Consider the following 19,823-nt stretch of genomic DNA (forward strand, 5'->3'; position numbering starts at 1 on the left):
GTGATTGGCTGCTTAGAAATTAAGTGTTAACGAACAGTTGGACAGGTGTACCTAATAAAGTGGCCGGTGAGTGTATATTCTATATAATGTATAGAGTAAATAGTAACTAAAGCTGTCAGATGAATGTAGTGGAGTAAATAGTACAATATTTCTCTCTGATATTATGAAGAGAAGTACCTAAAATTCGTATAGTAAGTAAGTACAGTCCTTGAGTAAATGTGCTAATAACACAGTCATGAATACTTTGAACTTTTCACTCCTGTGTGTTTTCTCTCCAGTTTCACATTTCAACCTACGAAGACTCAGTAGCTGCTCACCTCACAAAGATTCTCAATTCAGAGCAGAACTCTGTGGTCATCTCCTCTGCCAAGTATGTGTTTTATTTTTTTTACTGACGTCCTATCACAGATATACAATATACACATGTAGTTTAAGACATACAGGTGTGTAAAATGAATCTTATAGACAATAAACTATGTATTGTATGTCATAATGTTCAAATCAGAGCTGTAGGTTGTCTTGTATTCGGTAATATACTGGAATGGCGATCGGAGAACCGCAAAACTATTCTAACGGGGCATTCACGTGCTCTGCGAATCGTCCTGTCCGAGTTGGAAGTTGTTCATCCGAATTCATTTTTTATTTTCATGCGCTTTAAGGTTGCTTTCACATCCGCCTTGTTTGGTCCGTTTATGAAGAACCCTGGAGCGTTACTGTGCCTTGAAATGCAGCACAGTGCCCTGCTATGCCATGAACTACTACTGCTGCTGTACAAGATGCCCCCTGCTCATTAGATAACAATGCACACACATTTAGACGGTCAACTTAGGGTTCAGTGTCTTGCCCAAGGATTGAACCACCAACCTTCCGATTGGCCAGCAACCACTCTACCACTGAGCCACAGCCGCTCCATTAAAGGGATCATAACTTTTCAGATCCATAATCCATAATCCGAGCACATCCATAAGTGTGAGGTTGAGGTATACGACCACACGTCGCTGGTCGTCTGTGTGACATTATCAGCTGCTCACATTGTTGACCTTCTTCTAAAATATTAGAAACACTGAAGCAGAACCAGACAACCCTAGATTTTACAAAGGGAATGTTGCTCCATTATTTCTCAGACCAGAAGTGTCAGCAAGTTTCGGATATTCTTTCCAATGAACAAGCAACCATCTTTGTTGCGTGATGTTTGCTTGCAGTGTGTTACAGTGCAGTGTGAAAGCAAAGTAAACCAAAGGAAAAAAGCTTTGCTTGCTTTACTTCTTTAAGTAAAATTGTCATGCCATGGGACCTTAAACACTCATCTTATCTTCTTGTTTTTTAGGATCCTGTGTGAAACAGTGAAGGATTTTGTTGCCAAAGTGGGGAAAGCCTACGAAAAAAGTACAGACAACAATGAGGAGTGTGACACCATGTCTCTCAAAGTAAGGCTCAAAAACAAGGCATGTGACATCCATCAGTGCGAAAAGGCCACTCCTAGGGCTGGCCAATGTTTCGATAATATATCAATACCGATATATGAAGCTAGAAATTGTCTTTAATTTTGCATATCGTAATATGAGTATGTGTTGTGTTTTCCTGGTTTTAAAGGCAGCATTACAGTAAAGTGATGTCATTTTCTAAACCAGACTGTTTTAGCTGTTCTATTATTTGCATTTACCCATTTTGTCATTATATCCACATTACTGATGATTATTTATCACAAACTCATTAGTTTAATATTTTGTGAAACCAGCTCATCGATATCAACTACCGTGATATCTATGTATTTGTCAAAAATATCCTAGCCCAGCTCTAGCCCCTCCCTACAGTATATATTACATTTCTGTCTGAATGCTGCCACAACAATATCTTTCTGCCTCCTCTCCTCTGTGCCCTCCAGTGTGCCATCCTGAATGAGAAACTAGACTCCCTCCTGCAGACCCTCAACACAGAGTGCCAAGCTCTACCTTCACTCCCCCACTCCACTCCTCCCATCGTGGAGGAGGAGCAGGAAGAGGAGGAGGAGGATGAAGAGGAGGAGGCCAGCGAGGAGAGCCTGACGGAGCTGAAGGAGAAGCTGGAGGAGGAGGAGACGGAGAAAGGAGGACGAGGCGCCCCACACCAGCTGTTTAAAAGCCGGGAGCAGATGATGCTCAGGGCCAACAGTCTGAAGAAAGCCGTGCGTCAGATCATAGAACAGGCCGAGAAAGGTAACACTTACCGAGTTGTTATGGAGGGAAAACCCTCCTGAAACAGTTTTGTTGTGGTTAACAATTTTTATTTTTATTTTTTTTACAACACATAAACATACAACTCGCAACATGAACATCCCATTTTCTAGAAAAGACATCCAGTCTGGCAAGCCGTTTGTGACATTTTTTCAAACACTGCCACCCTTAGCAACCTAACAAGCCCACTCCTGGATTGACGGCACCCCTTCATTCCTCCATCCTCGTAAAAGAATCTGTCTGGCTATCATACATTTTAAAATATTGTTTTGAAATTGCACAAGGAGCAGCATTTTGTGAGGAAAATCAATGCAGAAGGGCTTTTAATCATGCAGGGAGTAATCTGTCTCATAATGACACAGAAGGAGAATGATGTAGAATGATGTAAATTGCATTGACTAGAATAATACGGCATATCCCACATGTCTTAATCTGAAAATGTTAAATTCTGAAAAAGGCCTTATTCGGAATATCCAACCCGAATATGCTGTTTACATAAACTGTATTAAATTCCTAATAATTTCAAATTTGGAAAAATAATGGAATATTAGTGTCCATGTAAACATAGTCATTGCAGCATGTAATGCATACTGATTAGTCTCCTGTGTTTGCTCTGGTTAGTGGTGGATGAGCAGAACTCGCACACAGAGGACACAGAGCTGCCGTCCCCCCTGGAGTTCAGAAAGGACAGCGAGGAGGAGAACAGAGACAGTGAGAAGGATGAGGACACCAAGGAACAGGAAGCAGTCACATGTAAGTGCGCCACTGCTTCCGCTGCCCTGTTTCCATATCTCTGACCTGTATGTCCTGCCTATACCTTTTACCTGCTTGGCACTGATGCACATCCATCCTGGGCCATTTCCAAAACACTTAACCCGCCCTGCCTCGCCGGTTTGATTTCCAAATATTCCACTTTGCCAGCTGGCATTGTTCTCAGTCACTTAAAGGGCATTCGGTTTGATTAGTAGTTGAAGCTTACTTTAAGAAGATAATTCAATGCCTCACATGGAGCATGAGTTAAAAACATTACTCCCTCTTATTTAAACAGAGAGAGGGAAATATTTCCTTCATTTAGGCAAATATCATTTGGTAAATCCTGTATTGTTCTCTGCTTAATGGTGGACAGAAGAACATTAAGATTGTATTCTACTTTATTACAGTTTTTTTTTTATTGCTTAAGCACTATTTTGAAAGCAGGGGACGGTTTTTCCAAACACAACCCACAAAGCACACCCAATCAGCAGAAAATCCTCAGACCCTTTGCAAAATGAAACACTCTTACAAAAACTATACACCAATTTGTGAAAACCATATGAAAATTTGATTCAAATGCGGTTTTGCCCACCTCTTCTGGGGCAGGTGCGTCGGAAAAGGCAAATTCTGAGGCATGAGGAAATTCTGCTGAGGAAGATGAAAATATGATTAATTTCTCTCCATTTACCCAAACATGGGGAATCACACCAACATAAAATACTGGATCCACTACAGGTCACAATTACAGAAAAAAAAAGATTTTTGGCCTTTAGTTTTAGAGGACAAGACACGAAAGGGGAGGGAGGGGGGGGGGTGACAAGCAGCAAAGGGATGCAGGTCAGAGTTGAACCCGGTCCTGCTGCGGCGAGGAGTAACCTTTGTATGTGGGCGCCCCCTTTACCAGCTGAGCTATCCCATATTTTGTAATACTTTTGATTTCAGTGTGTAAGCAATCGACAAAAACTGTAAACAAATAGGTATCAGCAAATATCAGCAACATGATAGTCCTTGAGAGGGTCGCAGGGGGCCCACAGCACAAAGGGAAATCATTCTTTACCATTATAATTCATCCATAAGTCTATTTTAGTCAGTCATTTCATACAATTTCTGTAGCAAAAATCCCACCAGCCCCCTAGGACAAAATCTTAACAAGTGTGGGTCCATTGTCTAATTTGTGGGTGAAAAAGTTTGGGAACCAAAGCAGTAGGAGATACAGGATTTAAATGTGGCCAGCCTGAGTATATTGCACTCCCTGCACCACAGTAAAACCAGACTCATAGCTAGTGGAAAAAAGTGCTGCTGACGCAAATCATGTTTCCTGTCATAAATAAACTCAAGGATTAGTGCTAAAAGTGCAGAGAGAAACCCTGCTCTCCTGAGATATTCCACCTCCTGCACCAGGCCAAGCCATCCATCTCTCCATCTTCAGTCTCCACAACAGTCTGCTGCATAGAAAACTGCTTTAATTATAAATGTGGGCCTGTTAATATGTGTGTAAAGTAGCCAGCTGTGTGTGTGTGTGTGTGTGTGTGTGTGTGTGTGTGTGTGTGTGTGTGTGTGTGTGCATGGGCCAGGTTTTGCTACATTTGTGGGGACCAAAAGTTGTGAATACAGTATACTTACGGGGACCTGACAGCTTTGTGGGGACAAAATCCTGGTCCCCTTAACGGTAAAGGGCTTTTTGAGGAATAAGACTTGGTTTTAGGAGTAGGGATAGAGTTACTTGGTTATGGTTAGGGTAAGGGTAAGGGATAAGGTTAGGCATTTAGGTTTGATGGTTAAGGTTAGGGTAAGGGTGAGGGTTAAGGTTAGGCATTTAGGTTGGATGGTTATGGTTAGGGTAAGGGTTAGGGTTAAGGTTAGGCATTTAGGTTGGATGGTTAAGGTTAGGGTTAAGGTTAGGCATAGGGTTAGGGGTTAGGGTTAAGGTTTGATGGTTAAGGTTAGGGTAAGGGGCTAGGGGATGCATTATGTCAATGACTGGTCCCCACAAAGATAGCCAGACACGACTGTGTGTGTGTGTGTGTGTGTGTGTGTGTGTGTGTGTGTGTGAGTGTGATGGCCACAGGATGTGTTATTGTCTTAGGGGCAGAAGTTCTTCCTGTTTATCATGCTGCTGCTTCCTTCCTTCCTCACATTTTCCAGCCGTTGGAAGACGAGGAGGTATCAGTCAAACCCTCTGCTTTGTATCCTCTCCTAGTTCCCTCTTAATGCCTCATTTCTCCTTCCTGACCCTGGACACAAATAATAATACAAAATAAAGAAGCACTAAGCAAGTTGAGGATGTGAACAGAAGGGATTGTTTAATCCATCTTTTCAGTTATTGTCAGTCTCTGTCAGTCTTGCATGTGTTCGTTGCCCCATCACGTGGTGAGGGTCAACACGACATTCATTCTGAGGCTGTCATCATGCATTCACATGGAAAAACAGCTGAAAGCTAAAAAGCAGACAAGCAACGTAAAGCTCTTCTTACTCAGGGGCTGTGGGACTCTAACTAACTAAGCACGCACATTTATATGTATATATAATATAATATGATATTTATGTGAATTTGAATGGGAAGCGTGGAAATGACGCTGACAGTGGACAGATGACACCACTGTATCTGGTAGAATGGTTGGTGACGTTGTTACCTTGGTTCTCTGGGTGAAGAGACGCTCAGAGACGGCCTACAGATCTGGGATCTGATATTTGAGAGATCAGAGAGAGATCATTGATTCCACGCCAGCACAGGTGCTTTGTAAGGCGTGGCCGGGCAAGCCAGTGTGTCTTAAAGAACTATTCAGGTACCTAACCTCAGGGGGATCATCCCCGTACATATGGAATGGGTAATGGTGGGGAGATATTCTCTATGTTCTGGGTAATGTCAATTCAACAGTGTTGAGCTGTGTATACGTAAGATGTTTCAATTATCCACTGGCCATGATTCTCAATTTCCATATATGGATCAATGTTAAAGATGGCTTTAACCTTTTTCTTTTAAGTTATTTGTTTGTTTTCCTCCTAGTATCACCTCATAGCAGCTGAGGCGAGTTTTGGTGTGCCCCCTGGTGGGATGAGAGGCTGCCATCACATAAAAAACCGATGTCATTGTGTACCCTGTGTATATAACATACAGAAATGATTTAATAAGATTCAAAAGATTCTGAGAGACCTAAGAACAAAATAATAATAAAAGGGTAGGTGTAAAACCTACACACTTTTGGTCAGTATTGATGAGAAATGAGTTGAGATGACACTTTATGAATTAAGGTGACACTTACCATTTATGTTATATATGTGATGTGTATCTATGTGATCGAATTGAACTAAACTAAACTAAAATCAAGGAATAATAACAAAAGAAATCTATTTTTAATAAGAAAAAGCCTTGATAATGATACGATTCTTTTTTTTCTGCCTCCAGCTGCTAAGAGTCCCTGTTCTCCAACGGAGAGGAGGGTGAGCCGTAGCACCCAATCCTATGGCTCCTTCACCATCACCCCATTCACTACCAGCAAGGAGAACCTCCCTGTGCTCAACACACGCATCATCTGCCCTGGTAAACACATTAATAAATGAATTGTTTAGTTGTCTGTCTGGCTGCTTAACACAGGGCATCCATTATAGGATTATTTAAAGCTTTATTGCAGCCACAGGTCCATATTACACATCATGCAGTATAAAAAGGAGATTCAAACATACAAAATAAGTCCATATTCGCCTATAGTATATACAGGCTATTGCACCAAGGTTGTCTTAATCTAGAAGTGTATCTATAACAACTTTTCAGAGGACTGACTAGGGCTACAATTATATGGTTATATGGATATAAAAATGTGATGAGTGATTAATCAGACACATTTCAAATAAACACTCTTCTAGTGTTGACAAAAAATAAGGTTTAAAAATAAACCGTACATAAAGTGTAAAATTTACAAATAACAGAAAAAAGATGAATACAGGGTAACTACAAGTAGGGTACTAACATTAAGTTAGTCTAGCTCCACGACGTTCCACTTCTGGGATTGCTTTAAATCACTTTTAATTCAGCATGAAAAAAAAACTTTAAAAAATGATTGAGAGTAGTGCCGCACAAAATATTGTTTTTTTATTGTCATCGGAATATCAAGTGGCGCCATATACACACTCCGAAAGGCTGCAATATTTTTGGGGTGGTGATTGCGCGGTGGAAATGCCCACTGCATACGTCAACCGATGTGTCCCTGAGCAAGACATTTCACCCCTAGTAGCCCCCAGAGGCGTGCAACCTCTGACACATACACAGCAATTGTAAGTTGCTTTGGTTAAAAGCTAAATGACATTTAATGTAACGTGATACACACAAAACATTTTTGTGTTAGTTGAAGGAAAATATCAGTAGAAAACTTCACGCTAAGATGTAACAGGGGTCATTGTTTTGTGCTGCTTTAATTTGAAATTAAATCAAATTGAACATTATTATTTCAATTTGTTCAATAAAACAATGTCAGAAATGATTTTCTTTCATTTGTTTTAGGCCAACAAGCAATTTGTTGTATTGTAGAAATGCAGAACTGAGTACACTTTAACGTTATCGTATTTCTTTCTCTTATCGTGCAGCCCTAACTAAGACCAAAACAACCGATTAGTCGGGCAGACCTTAGGGAAACACCCTAGGACAGGGTCACCTGGACATTTAGCTTAGGCCTTGTGTACCAAATGTATGTGTTTGTTTGTGTGAAGGCTTGAGGGCAGGTCTGGCTGCCTCCATCGCTGGCAGCTCTATCATTAGCAAGATGCTGCTGGCTAACATCGACCCCTTTGGTGCCACACCCTTCATCGACCCCGACCTCGACTCACTGTAAGAGCCGTTTGTGTCTCCTCCCATCATGGTCACTGTTTTGTAAATCTGACTTTCACTCTTGTGTGTAAATCTATATATCCAAACCTCTGTGTCTCTGTCTGTCTCTCTGTTTGTCCTCAATATATTTGTGTGTGAGCTTCTGTATAGTGACTGTTTGTTTGCTTGTGTGGCGTTTTTTACCCAGAGAGGGCTACATGGAGAAGTGTGTGATGAACAACTACTTTGGCATCGGCCTGGATGCCAAGATCTCGCTGGAGTTCAACAACAAGCGAGAGGAGCATCCAGAGAAATGCCGGTGAGACACATTTCTCTTATTCTCAGGCATCTCTCAGCCTATCAAGCAATATTGTCGTTGGCAAACAGCCATCAAGGGAAAGTTGTTTTTTTAATCAGTGAAAATCAGTGATCATTGCCTACCTTTGCCTTTACAAAGTTTTTCTTATCGATCAAGCTATATTAATATAGCACATTTCAAACAAAACAAAATGCAATTAAAAGTGCTGTGCAGTGATTGAAAAACAGCCGACAAAAACCAAGATAAAATAGTAAATTTAGAGATTAATACACACTTAGACAAATACAATATTCAATAAAAAAGACTGCTCATGATGGTAGTTTCCAAGTACATATTGGGCTGTTGCACTTGAGTCGAGTCAAGACTCAGATTTTTTTCTGTTGGCTCAGACTCGTTGGTATTTTTAACTCATAATTAACTTTCTCCCTCAAAACGAACCATTGTTGAAAGCACTTTATACTATGCATTCTTGTAGACAAGTAATACGCTTAGGAATGGGAATATTTGTTACATTTTTCATTAGGAGTCCAGAATGTTGTTGATACTCCAGAATAAAAAGACCTAACAACTAAAATGTGTAGTTGCACTTCAACTTTCTGTTACTTAACGGACATTGTTCTACTTAAAGATGCTCTAAGCGATGTGTGTTTTAGGCCACAACATTTGTTGTCACATACAGCAATGATCTCCTCACTAGAGCCCGGCCAGAAGATATACTGTCTTGCACATCACATAAATTATGAACAGTTGTGAAGTGCTCTTGAAGTGGATTCTTTTTTTTCTTTCTCGGTCTTGCCTGTCTCTCATTTGGACTCGGCCTTCACTTAGACTTTAACCTCTTTAGACTCGGTCTTGACCCGGTCTTGACTCGGTTTTGACTTGGTCTTGACTTGGTCTTGACTAGTCCTGGTCTTGGACTGGACAAAGGTGGACTTGACTACAGCCCTGGTGCATATTCATCCCTAGACACTACATATATTTTGATTAGGCTGATATTTGCTTTTTGTGTTTTGACTTTTATAAAAGAAAACCTAATCCGGGTGGGCTATAATCCACTGTTAATGTTTATAAACCATTGTAATTAGTGAGAAACGCTTACTGGCGTCTGTGTGGTTTATAGCGGCACCCCTTCCATCTATCTGTCCTCTGGTAAACAACTGTTCTTTTTAAGTTTTTGATGGTCCTTTCAGCAAATTTCACGACCCTTTTCCTTTTTCACTACACTGTTAATCTCACCCTCTGTTCCCTCCCACACAGGAGTCGCACCAAGAACATGATGTGGTACGGTGTTTTGGGCACAAAGGAGCTTCTGCAGAGAACCTATAAGAACCTGGAGCAGAAGGTCCAGCTAGAGGTGAAAAAGGGAAAATGCATACATTGAAAAAAAAAAGTCATGCCATATGTGCAAAGCATTTTGCATGCTCAGGTTTTACTTCAAAACATTAGAAAAACATCCCCTGGAAATTCTAAAGACCCGGGCAGGCGAAGACCGCACCAATCAGCAAACAGCAGGGAGGGATTTTGAAGAGGACATGAATTCTCAACACTCTTAAAACCTTATTTAATCTTAAGTGTTGCAGATGTAGGGCGAGGCATGAGTCTGCAACTGCACAGCCTATTTCTCACCTCAAATTTATTCAAAACTGATTCAGGAGAAACAATGTTTCCAGAAAAGCTGTCACGCTTCTCCAGTCTATAAAAAATCAGTCATTTATATCCAGTCAGTGTGTTAGCTATAGTAGATGGCGGTCAGCACACCCCCAGTTTGAAGAAGCAAAAAATCAATGTAAGTTTATGGACACTACAGTATTACAGCTTCAGTTTCACATTGTAAGGGGATGGCTGTCGGTGGATCAGCACCTCGTACTGCACCACTTCTAAAATTCTGAACTATTTTTATGCCCATTCATTAATCAAATTCCTAAAAAAAACAAAGGCAGTAAGATATAATGGATTTATTGTTTCTGAAATCTTCTTCTAGTATCCTTAGATACATATTCTATCCCTGCTCCCTTCACATACTGGTCTTACTGTTTGTCTTTCCCAGTGTGACGGCCAGTACATCCCCCTGCCCAGCCTTCAGGGGATCGCAGTGTTAAACATTCCCAGCTACGCAGGCGGGACCAACTTCTGGGGCGGCACCAAGGAGGATGATGTGAGTGCATTTACAGAACACCAGATGAACTCTGTGTAATGTTCCATCTTGCTGGACGTTTCCTTAGGTACCGTAGGCGACTCCGATCACCTTTGGAAAGGAGAGAGGGTGTTTTTTTTCCCCTCCTCAAGCCAATGTCAGCAATTGGCCGGACCACTGGATCAACGCCCCGACTCTCTCTGTTGTTGTTAAAAATGAAAAGGCCGCCTGGATCCTGGTTTAACATCAACCAGTTGGACTGGAGGTGCCGGGACGGGATGGTTCGAGAGCTATTTGTGCTTGTTTGTTTAAGGCCCAGAGCTGGGCTGCTGAGGGATTAGAGTCTCACACACACACACACACACACACACATGCACACACACACACACACACACACACACACACACACACACACTCACAAGCCCCTGCATAGTTTACCCTTAGACACACATGCAGTATGTGCGTTTGGCATTATGTAACTGTTTTGTTGGAGAGGAGGAATCAGGGAGAGGACATTTAGTCAAAACTCAGTCATTGCACACACACACACACACAGACAAACACACACACAAACTCACACAAACACACACACATACAAAATCTAAGTTTTATCCGAATAGATTAATAGCTCTACCTGAATTGTCTTCTTATCAATCACTTTGACACATTGCATCTAATATATAGTTTCAATATTAAACAAAGTCTGATAGTTTATATGAAAATACACATCATTGGTACCAAATATTGATGATAAAGGGAAATATATTACTTATGTCACTCATAAACATGTTACCACCAGTTCAGAACGTTTAGCTTGAATGTGTTTTGGTTTCCATCTAGTGTCCTAAGGCACACACGACAACACATCTAATCATGTTGTTCGACTGGGACAGATGCTGACTCGTGGCCAGTTTGCTGGATCAATACCAGACTTGTTTGGCCTTTCAGAAACAATTTACCTTCACATTCAGCCTGCAGCTGAACTGAGCTGACAGCGCAAATGTCTCCTTTGAGGCAGGTTTTTTCAGAATATACAGATATTGAAGAATGACAGAGATATGGGCTCACAAATGCTTGCACCCACAATAACATAAAATGATGTTTGCTGGTGATATTTTTATAGTTTTCTTAATGTTAACAAATGAATCAACCCTGCGTTTCCTGTGCAGCCAGCGCCGTTAGTGGCACGTTTGATATTACTGTATAATATTTAGGAAATTGCTTATAGATAAGAAGAAAATCATTTGGTAGTATTGAGTATTGAGAGACAGTTGAACATATTGTGGGATCTTTTCATGAAACTTGTTGACAAATGAAGAATATAGAACAACATTAGATTTAAATGACAGTACACAGACGATAGATGCAACATGGTAGCACACATACAGTTCCTGAATGTCGTCATTGTTTTGTGCAGATCTTCTGTGCCCCATCGTTTGATGATAAGATCCTAGAAGTTGTGGCTGTGTTTGGGAGCATGCAGATGGCTGTGTCCAGAGTCATCAAACTGCAACACCACCGCATAGCACAGGTGAGAAAAACACACACTCAGAACAAGATGAAAAGAAAAACACATAAGAAGCACATCTAATTTAAACCTTTTCTGCCCAACATCAGTGTCGAACAGTGAAGATTACTATCCTAGGTGATGAGGGGGTTCCCATTCAGGTGGACGGTGAAGCCTGGATCCAACCGCCTGGAGTCATTAAGATCCAGCACAAGAACAGGGCTCAGATGCTCACCAGAGACCGGGTGAGGAAGAGGGACAGAGGGAAAGTGGGGGCAGGCTTTGAAGCAAATTGAACATACCGGCCAAACATGGAATTTTAACTCCCAGCCCATCATGTTAGGCCTTCTGGCCCAAAATGACTTGTCTATAAATCAGTGGATCCTATATTTTGAGCATCACAACCACCGCAAATTGACTTGTTTCACTATCAGAATTTGATGTATTCGGTCCAATGACATTTGGAAAGTCTAGAAGAGCCGAACGATTAAATCATTTAATCCCTGTTCAAGTAAGCTGAGCGCTGAACCGAAAGTAGCCAGCTCGGCCAGTGAAGGGCTACAGTGCGCCTGCTGTGTGGGCCCCATAGTGCGAAAGCAGCCATCAGGTCATTAAGGTCAGAAGGTCATTTTTGGCTCCCTGAAGGCTTCATGCACCAATGAGCAACTCTCATACGAATGAACGGTGAGATCTGTTTCTTATTGTACATCCAGGAGTGGGGCTCAGTGAATATCAGCAGGTGTCTGGAAAGTTTGGAGAATAAAATGAACATGAGTAACAAGTTTGGGTTTACATGCTGGTAGATGGACGCTTTATAAGAATTACTTCAAATGACATGTATTCATCTTTTGATTTTTCCTGCAGGCGTTTGAGAACACGTTGAAGTCATGGGAGGACAAGTTGAAGTATGATAAGCCTCCTTTGCGGCCTCACCTCTACTCACAGCAGTCTGTGGATCTGGCGACGGAAGAGGAGGCCGCCCTGGTGCAGATGTGCGCCCGAGCCGCTGAGGAGCTCATTACAAGGTAAACGTGTGCTCCCGTGAATACCAGGTGCACAGGCTTTACAGATATTAAATATCCAGGAAATCACCATTTTCTCTGACATGTGCTCTGTCCAATGACAGGATATGTGAGGCTGCGAAGACCAATGGGCTTTTAGAGCAAGAGCTGGCTCATGCTGTTAACGCCTCGTCTCACGCCATCAACAAAACACACCCCAAGTTCCCAGAGGTCTGCTATCAACACGCATCACACAACATATGGAGGTTTTCAGTCAGGTTGCTGTCACCGGCAGCATTTTAGAGTTGAAGACACGTTTAAACCAAAGAGGTTTCCTAAATGCTGTGTCTAAATAATCAGCAGTTTGTGTTTAAACACACTTTAGGTTTATATATTTTAAAACAATAATATCTTTCTCAATGCATAGTGTTACAGACTTATGTTTTAAAAGAGGTCACATTTTTTTTATATTTATCAAAGAGAGGTCTTGATAACCTGACAAACTGAAATGACAAACAAACCATTTCAACCAGTTTTGACCTGAAGCGAAGCTATTTCAATGCTCTAAATCAGATACAGCTTCCAGAATTGTCATATAAAGTATGCTTGCACTGCTGTGTAATTTGTGGGGTGTGTGAGATGAGACTATTTAACTGCTGTGTCCTGTTCCCAGAGTCTGACCAGAAACACAGCTATAGAGGTGGCCAGCACTGTCAAGGCTCTGTACAACGAGACCGAGTCTCTGCTGTTGGGCCGAGTCTCTCTGGTGAGTTACTATGGAGACTTAGCACTTTTTTTTACTTTTTCTTCACATTATTTAAAGCTGGAGTGCAGAACCCCCCCTCTGGCAGTGAGTGTAATCACACACACTGTTGACGCACTTTAAGGCGGGAACCTTTTCTTTAATTTAGCTTTACTGAACAGCTTCGGAGTCACTGGAATGGTTATATGACTTTTTTTAGTTGAATGGTGATGATCTTGCTTCCCCCTAGCGCCTCTGAGCGGAAAACCACCCTTGCAACTTTCAGCCGGCAACAGGAACTATTGCATGATATCAGGTCTTGCGATGTGACGAATTGCTGCACACATACCCATACAGCCATTCAGGAACTGGCAAATTGATTCATTGTTCATTGATCCGGATGTGTCTGTCCAAAAAATAACATTTTTATACATATGTGGATTATGAGAAATGGGTCCAATATATTCTTTGGTGACTAAGGGGCCAAATGATCTTTCATAAGCTGTGTTCACATTCACTTCTCCAATTAGAATCAATACACTCAGGACCTGCTGCCAGTCTCCTAAAGAGGCGTAGTTATGGCAAAACCCATGTGACACACGTACAGGATATTACTCGGAATCTCTCGGTTCTTAACTGTCTCTGGTAGAAATTATCTGTGTTGGTATCACTTCCGGTACGCCAGCCCAGGAATGTTGCCACCAAACAACACAACTCTGGTGTACTGAGAAATACAAAGAGCTTTCCCCGGCGGTGATAGGTTTACTCAGCATTGCAGTAACTTATTTAGCAAGGCCTTGAAAGCAACAGACATTCATTTAAATGTTAAAGCTCTGCACTCTAGCTTTGATGTCTTGACAATCCTGTGGCCCTAAAGTATAATTCAGGTTCATTGTAAGATGGTGTTGCGTGTAGTTGATCTTGACTTGTGTTTTCCCCCTTTCGCAGCAATTGGACCAGCCAGAGGAGGACCAGCTGTCCAGTGCTCTGCAGAGTCTGGAGTTGGAACTGGGCAAACTGGGAGAAGTCCCCTGGCTCTACCATATACTGCAGCCCAATGATGAGGAGGTAAGCAGCCTCGGCAAAGACTGACACACATATGAACATGTGCATAACACTGAATATGTTTACATGCACTCTGTCATTCCTAATATGACAATATTCCGAATTTGATACTGGTCATGTAAATAAATAAATAAATAAATACTGCATATTATATTACTGGAATTTAGCATTTTTTCTGATAAAGACATGTGGGATATCCCAGTTATTATTCAGGTTTTAGAGGCATTCTTTGGACATGTATACAGCACGTTCCGAATATGCGTCTCAATAGCGCAGTTTTGGACAGTTTAGGGCCTGTTTAGGGCCTGTTTAGGGCCTGTTTACGGTCAGCTCTATGTTTGGCTATGGTTGTTGTACACAAACCAACCAGCCAACAGTTCAAGTGAGTCTGGCTGCGGTAGAAATGCTTGCTCAAAATTTTTTTTTTAAATACACACACTACTTTTAAACATTAAGAAGAACTTGAATGTCATCAGGTTTTGGGATATGCACAAATATGGCAACGGTGACCTTTTCAAAAAGGTGGTTGCACGCTGTGTTTGCACAGTCCAACAAATCCGCCCCGGTCAGAAAACTTTGAAAAGTTCTTGTTTTGCACGGCTGTTGAGAAACAGGAATATTAGTGGAATATTGACTTTCTTTAGCCATGTGAACAGCTTAGTCGGAATATTGTCTTTTTCGGGAATAAGGTCAAAATCCGGTGTGTCTGTAAACGCTGTCATAGTGTCGGACTCCTGCACATCATGACTAAGAGCCATCTGCACACACACATACTGTACGTCTTCAGTGTAACATGGCTCCAGCCAGTGTCGGGAAAGTTGACTAGCTAAATGAAAGGCTATAGGTTGACTGTGCTTGTGTACCAGGACCACTCTCTGGGTTACGGCAAGAGGAACAGTCGCAGCAGCATGTTTCGCATAGTGCCCAAGTTCAAGAAGGAGAAGGCCGCCAAGAAGACGAGCCCTCAGTCAGGTAGGGCTGTGCTCACACTTGTTTTTTCCTCAGCAGTGAACAGACTGGACAGACAGGATGGGGAATAAGTCAGAGCCTGTCTCATCTGCCGACTCTGTACACCTCAAAATGTTTTGTTACTGCCTTTTATTTGAAAGGATGGTAGCATTAAATCCAAATGCACTGAATTACAAACTCAAATAATGCTGTGGCTCCAATAATTCTACATAAGAGGCGAAGCAACATTCGATTTGTCAATCATAGTGGGGCGTTTAACTTTATATGAGATAAATATGGATGTTGTTTTGTTTCCCTTAGCTTTATTGTGGTTGAATACATGAGTCACAATTATTTTTATACTTCCACAAAGTGAAAACGAGAAGGATTAGCAGAAAGTGCTACCATCCTTCATTCATTCATTCACTCATTCATTCACTCATAAAGTGACCACTGTGTTTCAACTTAACACACAAAATAAACTTGGTTCTTCCAACAGTTGCCATGGTTACCTTTCACTACCATCATATTACAATACAGGCATAAAGGTATTAATTCCTTGTAATCCACTGGCTGAACCACAAAGGACGAGTGTGTGTTTGAGGTGGTATATCCCACAGTCTGACCCTAACCATCAACCCCCTTCCCCTCCATTCCCATGCTCTCATCCAGCTGTCAAAATGGCTTCCGAAGGCGCAAAGTCAGGAAGAACAAGGCTGCGCCGTGGGAAAAAAGCCTGCAGGGATCGAATATTTCATTTGAAAATGAACCCGTCATGAATTAAATCACTGTTGCTGCATATTCAATATTAAAACGTTGGGGACAAAAAGTTGATATTGCATTTCTACGGGACCAAACACTCTAACTCGATGTTGCTGCACACTTGGGTATTTTCTTTTAACAGGAATGAAAAAAAAGAATAATTTCAGCAGTCAGATCAGGTTTAAAAGCCCTTATCATCATGGGCTGGTTTCTTGATTAGTTGGGCTGTATTTCCTGCAGACCGCACAGGCTCCCGCCTCCCTTCACCTCTTACTTTCTCTCTGTGTGGTCTGATATTGGTCGATGTAATATGCATGCCCCCAGTCCCTTCCCTGGAACGACCTCGGCCACTGCCTTGTTCTGACCAACCTTTTGGCCTTTGTCAAGCTCCTACCACCTCTGCCAGCTGCCGCCATTGCTCTCCCTCCTTCCTTCCTCTCCAGTGCTTTTCCTCCATTTTTATTCTATCTTTCCTTTCAGTGATTTACCACAAAATGTGACCATTTGTGTGGTTGTGTGTATAATGACATATTTATATTTACATATATACTGTATTTGCCACGAGAGGAAGAGGGAGAAAGAGAGAGAAAGAGAACATGAATGGAACAAGTAGTTGAGGAAAATTGAGAGTGAAAGCTAGTGGTGTGTTTGGCAGTGAGTGTGCGGATACCCGGTAGGCACCCTGAGCCTCTCTCTGCTCTGCTGTGTGTGTGTGTGTGTGTGTGTGTGTGTGTGTGTGTGTGTGTTTGTGTGTGTGTGTCTGTGTGTGTGTGTGTGTGTGGCTGTGTATGTCTGTGTGTGTGTGTGTGTGTGTGTGTGTGTGTCTGTGTGTGTAGTGGAGAGATGGGGCACAGAGGAGGTGGGCATCTGGCTGGAACAGCTGAGTCTGGGGGAGTACAGGGACACCTTCATCCGACACGACATCCGAGGCTCGGAGCTTCTGCACTTGGAGAGGAGGGACCTGAAGGTACAAAACACACACACACACACACACACACACACAAACACACACACACACCTGTTAAGTGAATCTGTGTGAGCCCTCTCATCCAACCAACAATCAACTCTTTCTCTCTGTCTACTGTATTTCTTTGCTTATCAACCTGTTAGATGTCTCCCTGTTTTTGCCACCTCTTGTGCTTCGCTGCATTGCTCTGCTTGGCTTCTACTGTCTGATCGTTGCTTGGTGAAAGAAAGAGACTCACTGTAACCCACTAACACTGTGTATCTGCTGAAGAGGAGAGGCCTACAGGGCAGGGATGGGGATTGGGTTGGGGATGGGATGGGATAGACAAAAACTGGCAGTGTGTTTAGATGTGACATTGTGTGGAGACCTTCCCGTGGAGTTTACATTATTTTACACTTAAATTTATTGTGATCAGTTGGACGTTTGCGCGATGCCGTCATCCTCAAAATGTAGGTGTCATGCAAACACCAGGTCTCCTGCTGTGCTGCTAAAGGACAAACAAACAACCATACAGAAGTAAAAAAAAACAACTGTTATAAAACTTTCATTAACAGCAATAAGAGCTGACTGACACTGGATTATTATGCTGATCCCAATATCACTATTTGTGAGATAAAGAATATGATTACAAGAACATTCTTAACGATGCATATTACAAACAAACGTATTTGGATAATTATCTCTTAGATTTGGTCATTAAAATGTTGTGACTAATTTTACAGTCAGTTTCATTGTGTCAGTGCTCTCTGGTGGACAAACTATGTAATGGAGACACTGTTTCCAAATGAAAAATAATGTTACCTGAAGGCCACCGTAGCCTCTAATACAGGCTTGGAAATGGAGTCGGTTGATGCATCAACTGTAAAAGTGGAGCCCAAACATCTGGATCGATTCCCGGCAGCTGCCTGCAGTATTGTCCCTCCATGTTGGCGGATGGGACATGGGCCAAACAAAAAAATCTAAATACATGTTAGGTGAAATTTTCCCAAGGATGGTTTCTGTCATTTTAGGTAGTTCTGATTACGCTGATGTTTGTTCAAACATTCATTTTCCTGATCAGTTTGGTTTTTAATAGTTATTTTATTGCTATAAAAAATAAAACGGGGCCAAACGTCATGATTAACAGCTGTGATTGACTTGCAATTGGTCCAGTGGGTGTGTAGGTGGGATACTGCGGCTCCACCGCCCAGTCACTCTTACTCCAAAATGGAGTAAGACTGTATTATATATAGTATTATATATAGTGGGAGGAAGTGGAGACGCTTCTTTCAGCAGTCTTTAAAATCAGCACAATTAGCTATATTGGTAATTCAGTGGAGAAATGGAAACTTTGGTTCCATGATAGATCTCGGTAAGCCACGCCCTTTCACAACTGTTCACTGTTTCTATTCATCTAACAAAGGGATAAACCCCCCCCAAAAAAATGTAAAATAAAAATGACTCACCCACTCCCTAACGCTGCTCCAGATGTAAGTCCTCATGCAGGTCCTCGACAAAGAAGTGAATAAACATTGAAATTACTAACGTGTCAAGCAGAGTTAGGAGGTACACACACAATGTTTACAATATATCAACCATTTCCACAATATTGTTTAACCCAGTGTCCATATTATTATAGAACTACAACATGTTTAACACCTAAGTTATACCATGTTAAGGAATCACAGTTTTACAAAAGAAAAGAACAATTAGGAGAAGGTAATAAGTATAAAATGTACGAGCCCAGGTGGTCTAAATCAGAGGTAGAGATTTTAAACAATCCAGATAATGTATTATTATGAGTAGTTGTTAAGACTAGAATAAGAAAAGTCAATTTGTTATGAGGCCCGAGATATCTTAAAATTTATCAGGGGAACCCCTCATGTCAAATTTAACTCTCTCAAGCCTGAGGAATAGCATGAGATCTTTGATCCTTAGAGCAACTTTGGGTGTGTTACTAATAACAATTGCTCTGTACTATTCAGGGGCACGTTCAATCTCAAAACGGTGCGCACTAAGGTTCCCATGGTTTCCTGGTCCCCCCCCCCCCCTCGAGTTTCAGTTTAATGAACGTGTTGCTACATTTTGTCAGGGCTGAACATGGCCCGGTGTCGCAGTAAGTGATGACTGTGTGTAAATGGAATTCTACCACTACTCATTTAATTTTTTACTGTATATTTTCCTACTGTGAAATGTCAACATGTCTTTCATAAAAAAAAATAAAACTCACCAAAAGGCTGGTTTGTAATCCACTGTCAGAAACACAAAGGACGAGTGTGTGTTTGAGGTGGTGTATCCCACAGTCTGACCCTAACCATCAACCTGCACCCCCTCCCCTCCATTCCCATGTTCTCATCCAGCTGTCAAAATGGCTTCCGAAGGCGCAAAGTCAGGAAGAACAAGGCTGCGCCGAGGGAAAAAAGCCTGCAGGGATCGAATATTTCATTTGAAAATGAACCAGCCAGAAATCAATTCACTTTCGCTGCATATTCAATATTTAAAAAATTGCAGACAAAAAGTCCACATTACATTTCTAGGTGACCAAACAGTACACTCTAACTGTGTGTGTGTGTGTGTGTGTGTGTGTGTGTGTGTGTGTGTGTGTGTGTGTGTGTGTGTGTGTGTGTGTGTG

General features: G+C 41.7%; 1 protein-coding gene across 10 annotated transcripts in view; it reads left to right on the top strand.

Moving 5' to 3' along the window:
* The window catches only part of dgkh (diacylglycerol kinase, eta), a 64,163-nt gene that overhangs the window by 42,762 nt on the left and 1,578 nt on the right, over window positions 1-19,823 (top strand). For 5 of the 10 annotated variants that reach the window (XM_034885831.1, XM_034885829.1, XM_034885833.1 and 2 more), the window contains 17 exons: window positions 279-370; window positions 1,328-1,427; window positions 1,886-2,195; window positions 2,835-2,966; window positions 6,373-6,507; window positions 7,671-7,788; window positions 7,976-8,086; window positions 9,344-9,440; window positions 10,134-10,241; window positions 11,638-11,751; window positions 11,838-11,972; window positions 12,592-12,752; window positions 12,854-12,959; window positions 13,402-13,494; window positions 14,419-14,538; window positions 15,402-15,507; window positions 17,082-17,212. In XM_034885831.1, coding sequence (XP_034741722.1) covers window positions 279-370; window positions 1,328-1,427; window positions 1,886-2,195; window positions 2,835-2,966; window positions 6,373-6,507; window positions 7,671-7,788; window positions 7,976-8,086; window positions 9,344-9,440; window positions 10,134-10,241; window positions 11,638-11,751; window positions 11,838-11,972; window positions 12,592-12,752; window positions 12,854-12,959; window positions 13,402-13,494; window positions 14,419-14,538; window positions 15,402-15,507; window positions 17,082-17,212 — 2,169 coding nt within the window. Of the gene's footprint in view, window positions 1-278; window positions 371-1,327; window positions 1,428-1,885; window positions 2,196-2,834; window positions 2,967-6,372; window positions 6,508-7,670; window positions 7,789-7,975; window positions 8,087-9,343; window positions 9,441-10,133; window positions 10,242-11,637; window positions 11,752-11,837; window positions 11,973-12,591; window positions 12,753-12,853; window positions 12,960-13,401; window positions 13,495-14,418; window positions 14,539-15,379; window positions 15,508-17,081; window positions 17,213-19,823 lie in introns of all 10 variants that reach the window. The other 5 variants (XM_034885834.1, XM_034885838.1, XM_034885830.1 and 2 more) reach the window with 4 other exon arrangements.

The sequence above is a fragment of the Etheostoma cragini genome, chromosome 11 (assembly GCF_013103735.1).
Source record: "Etheostoma cragini isolate CJK2018 chromosome 11, CSU_Ecrag_1.0, whole genome shotgun sequence".
In the NCBI taxonomy this organism is placed as follows: domain Eukaryota; kingdom Metazoa; phylum Chordata; class Actinopteri; order Perciformes; family Percidae; genus Etheostoma; species Etheostoma cragini.